The sequence below is a fragment of the Sphaeroforma arctica genome (genome assembly GCF_001186125.1).
Source record: "Sphaeroforma arctica JP610 unplaced genomic scaffold supercont1.1636, whole genome shotgun sequence".
In the NCBI taxonomy this organism is placed as follows: domain Eukaryota; class Ichthyosporea; order Ichthyophonida; genus Sphaeroforma; species Sphaeroforma arctica.
The window spans coordinates 3286-12654 of record NW_014038922.1 but is presented as its reverse complement, the minus strand read 5'-3'; the positions used below and the strand labels follow the sequence as shown (position 1 = coordinate 12654).

The window sequence follows — 9369 nt, the reverse complement described above, 5'->3', positions numbered from 1 at the left end:
GTATACATACACATTCACATACATGAATACCCATACATATTTATTTTTATAGGTATCTCTATGTATGTATGTAATATTCATATATACAGAAGCAGACATATGTGCGCATATGGATATATATATATATATATATATATATATATGTACATTTGCACATGTGTACTTGTGTTTGTATAGTTGTATATATATAACCCTATCTATACTTGAAACTCATGTACTTCCAAACATATATGGATATGCATATTTATATATCTATGTACATTTATTTTTATACTTACATATGTCCGGAGGTAACATATACTTATTGTTTGATTATATATTGGTTCCGATATGGGTTAACTGCATACATACATAGGTGTATGCATATATACATATGTACATCTGGAAGGTATATATATATATACAGATATCTGTTTAATTACTTGTGAGTGTAGGTGTACATTTCTAGTCAGATATAATTGTTTACACGTATATGGAGGGGTGAGAGCTGTCACATGCGTATATGTACGATTAGTATATATGCATTTAGATATATATATGGTCAACTCTTGAGGAGTAAGGCGAGAGCTGAGGAGCTATCTAAAGAGGAAGTGTTGGTCGCCGAAGAAGAGTGTAACTCCACCAGGAGGGTGGAGCAGCATACGAGGAGTATAGGGTGTACCCCGACGAGTGTTTCGGCGAAGAACATACGACACCATAGTCTGCTGAAGGCATGGGTGGGACTCATGTACTGATTACCACTTTGAAAGGGACGTAATGTGGGGCACGGCATAGACCTGTCCAGGCAAACAGTGTCGAGACTTGTTGAGATGAGAGACGATCTCTAGGGCGTAGGAGTATTTATACCCGACCTATTTCGAGACGTCTACATACATGTCCAAACCTCCATTGATCCACAAAACGTACTATCATGTCCAACCTACGTCAAAGCCGTCGGCATCAACATCTTACATCTGAACGTCGAGAGGAAGACGATATAGACCGTCGAGGAACTAAGCGCCGCTAGTCTCTCACGGACTTTACCGACCATCGAGAAAGAACGGATGGAACCACAGGATGGAGCGGTTCATAGCCAAGCAGCGGCTACCGATAGACAGGCATCCAAGACACCCAGGGGTGCTATTCGCCTAACACAGGAAGACGTTGTACTTAACGACGAGGCCAAGGGAAATTCCGACCTGCGTGTGGACAGGGAGCAGTTCATTACTAGTGAACAGGTAGCTAGTGATGGACTGCCTTCCCGTTCGTCTTCGGGTATCTCTGGAGCCTCATCTTCCGGTATCGAGCAATCACGCCTACCACCTCACAAGCGCAGGCGTGACCGCCGTCGTTCCAACAACAAGGGCACGGCGCGGGGCCAGTCGTCGACACAGAAGCTAACCGAGCGTATGGCCCAACAGCAGTCGCTCTTAGATAGAGAGGTACGAACAGAGGTTGCAGCGTACATCGTCCGAACGACCCACGACCTTGCAGTACGCAAACGAAGCATCGACTAGTCCTCACAAACGGGAGCGTATGGCACAAGGTAGGGAGGAAAATCCCACGTTTCGGATCCAAGGCCGTTCACAACAACACCATGGCCTCGGGTACGAATCACCTGGGTCAGAAGGTCAACTCTCCGAGGAGGAAGATACCTTGTCGTCTCTAGAGAAGGCTCCGTCATTCCAAGAATCCGCACGTGAGCAAGGGTTGGCCAAGCAAAACCCGCATGGGAAGGAAGCGCTCAAGAATAGGCAAGACCAGATGAGCACGACCTATCGCCAACATCAACAGCGACAGTCGTTCGAGAGGGAAGCCGTCAGTGAGCATGTACAGACACCCAAGCGAACGGAGACAACGTCGCTCACACCTCCACCCCCACCGGCGAGTATTGAGAAGAGTCGAAAGAGGTTACATGCACGTATACTACACCTGAGCGATGAGTTATGCCATGCAATAGAGGATAATAATACGACTCGAGCTGAAGCCCTTAGGGGTGCGATTGAAACACTTCGAGCCACGCTAGAGTCCCGTCCAGTGGAAAAGCGTCCGGTACTATTACCACGTACATGGCCCGACTGGCCCTCGAATAGATACCACCTCCATGACATCATGGAACGGGATACGAGAGGGGCACTACTGGAGGCTTTTAAGAACGCGCAGATCGCAGGGTTAGATGAGAGTTGGAGCCTTACATGGTTCCACAAGGTATTATCTTACTTTAAGGCTGAGAAGTCAACATTGGATTACATACGTGACAATTCTGAACGATTGAAGATGTGTACGCCACAACACTTCGGGCCGAACAATATAGACGAATTTGCGGACCCGTCTAGCGCTTATCTTCCTCGATTTTGGACTAAAGACGATGGGGAAGGGGCGTTTGCCCACGACTGGTCGACAGTCGATGAATGGATGAACCCTCCATGAGAAAAGAAGCATAGAATGTTACGCAAGATAAGGACCGATGGTGCGAGGGCAACGGTGTGTCTGCCATGGGTACCAAGGGCACCATGGTTTGACCTGTTCAAACAGTTGTTGCAATCAGAGCCAGTACTGGTCCCACGAACGCCACACACGTTCCTCAAGTATGCTAGGTATGCCTGTGGCAAGACGCCATGGGGACACACAGTGATTGCACGAGTGGGACCCCCTAACGGGTTCAAACTGGACCCGCTGTTTTCACACGTGACCGGAAGATATCAATTGAGTTCACGCAACATGACTCGGGCGCAGCGGTTGAGGGCCGCTGCAACTGAGGCGGATGTGGCTGCCACTGAGGAGCCACTGGTTGAGGAGCCAGCGTCGTTGTTGTCCAAGGCTCATGTCACATTGGATCGCCTGATACACCTCGTAAAAGAGTTGTGGGGTCGGACAGGCTTGCGTGCGCAGTGTGAGCATGTTCGGCGTAGCTGTGGGCCGTGTCAGGTGGTCTCACCTATTCTTGGGCCGACGAGAGAGTTGCTCCAGCAACCAGAGCGACCGGATTCAGTTGTGGCTGAGATTGGCATGTATTTTGTTTAGTTTCCGACAACGAATGCGGGGGGTATAAAGTATGCCCTGTTGGCGGTAGATACCCTTACTCGTATGGTGTTTGTTCGGGGTTTTCCGCCTAGTGTTGCTGCTGGAGATGCTGTGCGCTTCTTGGAGGAGCAAGATTTAGCGCTGGGAGTTCCGCAGAAGATTACGATGGACGCTGACTCTGTGTTCAATACTAATGCTATGGTTAACTTTTGTGAGGCCAGGCAGATTGTGCCGCATTTTGTGTTGATCGACCGTCACCAAGGTAATGGGAGAGCGGAGGTTCTCATCCGTACGATGAAGGACTGGCTCAAGCGTGAAGTGGCGGCTGCTGATGCAGAAGTGGGATCATGGGTCCATTCGGTTTATGATGGGGTCCGGACTTACAATGCGACGGTGAACTCGGTTACTGTGTTTTTTCCGTACTTTCACGTGACGGGGCGTACGTTTCTGCATGCTCAGCGAGATCAGCTACAAGAGAGGGTCTTTGAGATGCTGTTGACTGAGCGTGGCACGGAGGCTGTGGTACGTGATGCGGTGGCAGTGCAGCGTGATCTGCGGGCGCAGGAGTCTCAGCGTCGGCCGGCTGACTTGCATCGTGTTACGATGGACGCTGACTCTGTGTGTGATTGGATTCGGTACAAGATCCGAGGTACAGGTCATGCTTTGGCTACACGGTATGATGGCCCAGCCAACACTGTTGTTGTCTTGCCCAACTTGAAGTATGATGCGGAGGTTGCGTCTGGTGTTGTTCGTTCATACATGGTTGATGAGCTCACGGCTCATGTTCAAGGCATTGATATGTTGCCGCCGGGCAGACAGAATGTTGTGACTTATCGCCCGCATGGGTGGTATGAACCCTGGCTGCTGTTCAGGTCACCGATGCAGGAGATGTAGTCTGAGTATCGGCAGGAGCTACTAATGGTAATCGTTGTCCGTAGCAGTACATATATATATATATATATATATATCGGTCCAGAAGTCCAGAATTGCCTTTGAGTATGGGTGCATGCACAATACAGCAGGAAACCTCCGTACGCATAGCTATACACAACAGCAGCAGCACAATTGCACAACAGTACAACCGCATAAAGTCCATCATTATCGTCAACTCCTGACCAGGGTTACAAGCGTACATATTCGCAAACTATGCCAGGGCTACAGCACATCGTTACAGTGACATTAGTCAAAACTGGTCGTAAACTGTACAGGTGCACGGCACCCATATGCATCGCACCGATATGAGAATTCAAATGCATTTTTCGCATGCTAAGGCTTGCAGCGAAAAGCGGCAGATCTGCAGCGCGTGGAAGTCCCAGCTTTTGTCGTCGGTAATTGGGTCCGATATAAGGTGCGAGGTGTAGGTCATGTGTTGGATGCGCTATATGATGGGCCAGCGAAGGTAATAGAAGTTCTACCGAGCTTGAAGTACAATGTGGATGTAGCTCCTGGGGTTGTTCGTTCAAATATGTTGGATGAACTCCAGGCGCATGTTCAAGGTATTGGTAACTTGCTTTACGTAATACCAAACAAACGCCCGCAAACGATTGCAGAGTTATACTATCATGTCTTTAATGATTTCGGTTTTCCCCGAATACTATGGTCTGATAATGGCAACGAGTACTATACCGATATATTGGAGGTACTGATACTCGTATCAGTTATGACCCATAGGCGTGGTGTTCCTCATAAACCTCAAACGCAGGGCGCACATGAGGCACGTCATAGAGAACGCATGAAACTCTTGCGTAAAGTACTGAATGACGTTGAGGATATGCGGCCTTATCAATTAAAATGGGTTCGAACTCATGAATACTAGTACATGAATCCTCAAACTGGGACACGTCCGTTTCGCTATTTATTTGGCCGCTATAGTAGATTATAAACAGCGCTGTAAACACGATAACACGATACCCCATGGCCACAAAAGATTGAGCATATGCGGAACACTGTTTACCCCTATTTACTCGAGTACAAAAATCGCGTCTCGCTAAAAGCACACGACCAATGGAATAAGAACGACCTCCTGCGCCTTCTGACTACAATCAAGATGACCTTCGTAATTCATGTCACGGCACAACATATTCCTGGAATTGATAATACCACCGCCGATCACATCAGTCGTGGCCGATTTCCGGAAGTACGTTGCGTCATCCCAGCACTGCATGCTGCCGCAACCTCATTCTCAGGACTAAATAGACAATCACGAACAGGCCCTGAGATCATGCCTGAGTACAGGCCTATTAAACTACACTCACAGCTCTCCAATCAGAACAGATCATAGAGTTTTATAGCACGCCTCAAAAAAGCCCCTCGCCTCACTCAGCACAAGTTAAATAACACAACTGCACCCTATCAAAAAAAACAAAAAAAACATACAATCACTCCAAAATCCGACTCTCCAAGTACAAAACGTCAAAATTTTGAGTCAGTTAGACTCCAAAATTTACTCTACAATAGCAAGACCCCTACTCCTTGGGGTACTACTAACTAACGCAAATCATACGACTAATGCATACGGCCCTCACACGCCCCCATTTACAGCTGGTAACAGTTCACCGCTAACAGGACAGGTACGCTCTCGAAATGTACATCAGACAGACGTTTGAATATCTCGCCCTCTCAAAGCGCCAAAGCCAGCACATCTACAGTCCGTCGTCAGTTCATCGCGCTCGCTGCACACGAAGGCTATCTTTCCTTCGAATGGGGAAACAATGGCGCCTTACCAACACACCCAAACTACTGGATCCTATTTATCGCATGGCTCGACAAGCGTGGATAGTATCAAAGTGTACATGAGCCACTGCCGAGTTGTGAACGAACACCAAAACCAACCACTGCCCGATCAGATGTACATCGTACACAAATTCCTTAAAGCGATTCGGCGCCAAAGGGTAATGGAAAGTCGTATGACTCCTTATCGCAATCGCCGGCCCCATACACCCCCACTGTTTCTCCACAAACTCTATCCTCAACTGGTGGGTACACTATCCGATCTGAAATTTTTTGTCTCCTTACAAGTATATCACTAGGCATAATTTGCAATTCTCTGATCTGACGAAATTGCAGCAAATACATCACTCGATAACTACTCCGAACATACACACACAAACCGCAGAGGTCTCTCTGACCACGACACACACATGGAACTACAACCTCCAACATTCAAAACAAGCCTTGAGAACCTGTCACAATCTTCATCCAAAACTCCCTGGCACTGCTTATCGCTTTCTCAAACAGTGACTGGCACCGACAGCAACTGAAAGCCCAGCCGCCCATCTACTATCAACGAACGGGACCACTTTCAATACGACGGAATTTACATCGGGACTGAAGAAAACGATTAGTCGTGCAAAGCTATATACTAAGCAATACATATGCCACACGCTCCGTATTGGTAGGCTTATCGCACTCCTTCAGGCAGGAATACCAAAACAAGAACATGGTCCTCGGCCACTGGATGTCCGACATATTTGTAATATACTGGTAATGAGATGGACAAGACCACGCACGCATAGCCAAAACTTTAACTGACTTTATCACCAACAACGGCTTAAGTGCGTCCAACGATAAGGACATCCCACAGATACTCTACAATCTTCGTGACGCCCCCATTTGCCGCACAACTACAGGGTGCCAAACAGCCCTGGTGTTCTGTCCGGCTGCGCCTTGCTGCCTTTTTCGCTAGGAGTGTCACCGACACTCGCAGGCCTGGCAGTGCAGCGTGGCATACGGCAAACACAAATTTAGCGAACGGTTCAAGTTTTATACCGAAAAATCTGAAATCTCACATCCATAATGACACACACTTGTGTGCGCAAATAAGAGCAAAACAAAGAATATGAAATACGTACTTGCTAGCCCCTTTTAGCAGCCGAGACTGTCTTTATATAGGAGGCGCTTCGCTAACACTTGCCTCCAATACTGGTGAGAAGTGTCTTTACAATTTCTATTCAGTGATGCAGCTTGCTCTACACAGATACCCTTGGAGTGCATGGTGTCAATACCCTGTTCAGTTGACCATCCAAAGGAGGCTTCTTTGACTAAGATCCTATCACTCTGAAGTCCTAGAAACTCCCTTTGGAAAAGGTAGCGTCCGATGGATTGATAACTGGCAAACTAACCTTTATTATATACTCACAATATTAACTGCCTCTACCCAAACTAGTGAAGACTCTGGTTGTACCAATCGCATGATGTTTGAAACGAGTATTGCTTCACTCCGAGCCGGGTTCTTGGTTGATAGCCGCTATCTGATATCGTCAGAGTTGTAATATGCGTAGAACATCATCCTTGAACACGAGGAACCAACAGATCTGGTCGGAGACACCTAAACTCATAGTGGACAGATGGCCACACATCAAGCGTTCCTGTCTTGAGCAATTCTGCAGCCACCACCACCAACATTAATGTATATTGGCTATTCGTGATTGACACTGTCAATTCAGCCCAGGCCATCAGTGAGGGAGCGTTTGTTTCTTATTCTAATCTCACATACGCTTTAAGTACACTATATTCCGTGCTCGCGGCTTTGGAGCCTGCGGTACTGGGAATGGGCCTTCATCGACATGCCAGATTGCGTAGCAGTCGATTGCACTAACAACAACAACGGGTGCAGAAAGGACGCGTATGTCTAATTAGTGCACGGCCAGTTTACAGTAGACGGTACGCATACCTTCTCAGATGTGGTTATCGATTGCTACAAAACATTAGTTGAAACAGAATGCTCAATTAATCAATAGAGATACCACCATACAATTCCGTGACAGGCTATATAAACCAAAGTAACAGTAGTGTAAAGTCAATCGCGAGAATGCGAAAGTGGTGGCGACTGAAGTTACACTACTCCCGATACCACAGAAACCGTGGGCCAATTACCCTCAACTACAGGAGCATTGACTCCTGGTACTGACTACACGAGCACAAGAGCCAATCAACTAGGTATAGGCGCGGCAGATCAAACTTCATAGTTCAGTATATGGGGTTGGAGAACAGTGCCGGCTTTGATCTTCGCTGCTGTTTGATGTATTCTATGAGACTAATTTTGTCAAGTGTCACATGTCGTCGCCGAGAACGCCAAGCATCCATAGATATCAGGCAGTACCAGACGGACATGGCCCAGCTATCTCGGCCAGTGGTGTGGTCAAGGGTCCGACGAGGTTGCAGCAACCGATTACAGTGACAGTGCCGCAGGGGCATAGTCGTTCTTGGCATTCATCGTGATTGCAGTAGGCATGATTAGTCTGGCATTGTTCTACAACACATTAACAATCACCTACACTGTGCGACATATCCATTGTATATATGATGACCTGCAATTTAGTGATAGATAGATAGTAGTTATCAAAACACTTGATAAATATTATGCTATACCACTTTTAATGACAATATCTATATAAAAGTCCACAATTCGAAGCTTGAATGCATTCATTTAGTTTCTTGGTAGCTAGAAGCTCGTAAACGTTTACACGCAAGCGAGGAAAAAACTTTTGTTTACAGAATCGAATCAATTTCGCATCTGACTGCATCTTAATCTGTAACCCGATTGTATACACACATCGCAAGTGGCAGTTCAAGGCGATCAGATGGAAGGTCATTTGTTTTAAATTATATAACTCTGTATAGGTGTACTGCGCGAATATCACTTTCCTCGTCAGCATCGTATTCTGCGTAGTCCAAAGTTATTTCTTCTACCCAACTGGCGGTATCCATGTCGAGCTACAGAGTAAGAAATCAATATCAGAAATAAAACAATATTGGGAAGCATACAACAATTCAACAGAAAAGTGGATGCGAATAGATTAGAATTTGGGTTGATTGGGCACTACACAAGGCTTGCTCAGGATCTGTTTCCATTTTTCGTCCCAAGCTATAATTGTAACTCCGTTGCCGAGTGAAAATGTAGAAATGCATTCAGATCGCCAGATCAGCGATTTATGAACACACATGAACCGGTCTTGATGCATCATTTGATCACGACACAATATACATGTATATTTGTTTGATTGGATTTCAAGGCAAGCATAACACGAGAATACTATAAATATACAATGTATTTGTATCGTTAAAAAGAAAAACACGTGCATACTTACCTGAGCGCTGCGGAGCGAGCCAGAAATTTCAGGGACGGTAACTAACATTGTCCCCTTGCGCACAATTGTACTTCTTAAAAACGTCTGCAAAAAGGAAATACGGCAAGAGCAAACTTCAACTCGATACTTTGAACACCAAAAAGTGCCTGTGATTGCCGAATACACAGTATATATATATATATATATAGATGCACACACAGACACACACACACACACATATATATATAGTAATAATATATACTACATAACTACACACGACTACAGAACGAACGTAACA

At 46.2% G+C, this 9369-nt stretch overlaps 3 protein-coding genes across 3 annotated transcripts in view; 2 read left to right on the top strand and 1 right to left on the bottom strand.

Moving 5' to 3' along the window:
- Window positions 1–1043: 1043 nt before the first annotated feature.
- On the top strand, window positions 1044–2409 carry SARC_11335 (hypothetical protein; the record flags this gene model as incomplete). Its single annotated transcript, XM_014294583.1, has 2 exons — window positions 1044–1421; window positions 1474–2409. The coding sequence occupies 2 exons, from the start codon at window positions 1044–1046 to the stop codon at window positions 2407–2409; spliced, it is 1314 nt and encodes a 437-aa protein (XP_014150058.1).
- A 2524-nt stretch (window positions 2410–4933) lies between these two features.
- On the top strand, window positions 4934–5265 carry SARC_11334 (hypothetical protein; the record flags this gene model as incomplete). The annotated part of the gene is made up of 1 exon (XM_014294582.1): window positions 4934–5265. A coding segment is annotated over one exon (332 nt), but the record flags the coding sequence as incomplete, so codon positions are not given.
- A 3321-nt stretch (window positions 5266–8586) lies between these two features.
- The window catches only part of SARC_11333 (hypothetical protein), a gene marked incomplete at its 5' end in the record, with an annotated part of 3701 nt that continues 2918 nt past the window's right edge, over window positions 8587–9369 (bottom strand). The window contains 2 exons of the mRNA XM_014294581.1: window positions 8587–8718; window positions 9093–9176. Coding sequence (XP_014150056.1) covers window positions 8608–8718; window positions 9093–9176 — 195 coding nt within the window. The 3' untranslated portion in view covers window positions 8587–8607. The remainder of the gene's footprint in view (window positions 8719–9092; window positions 9177–9369) is intronic.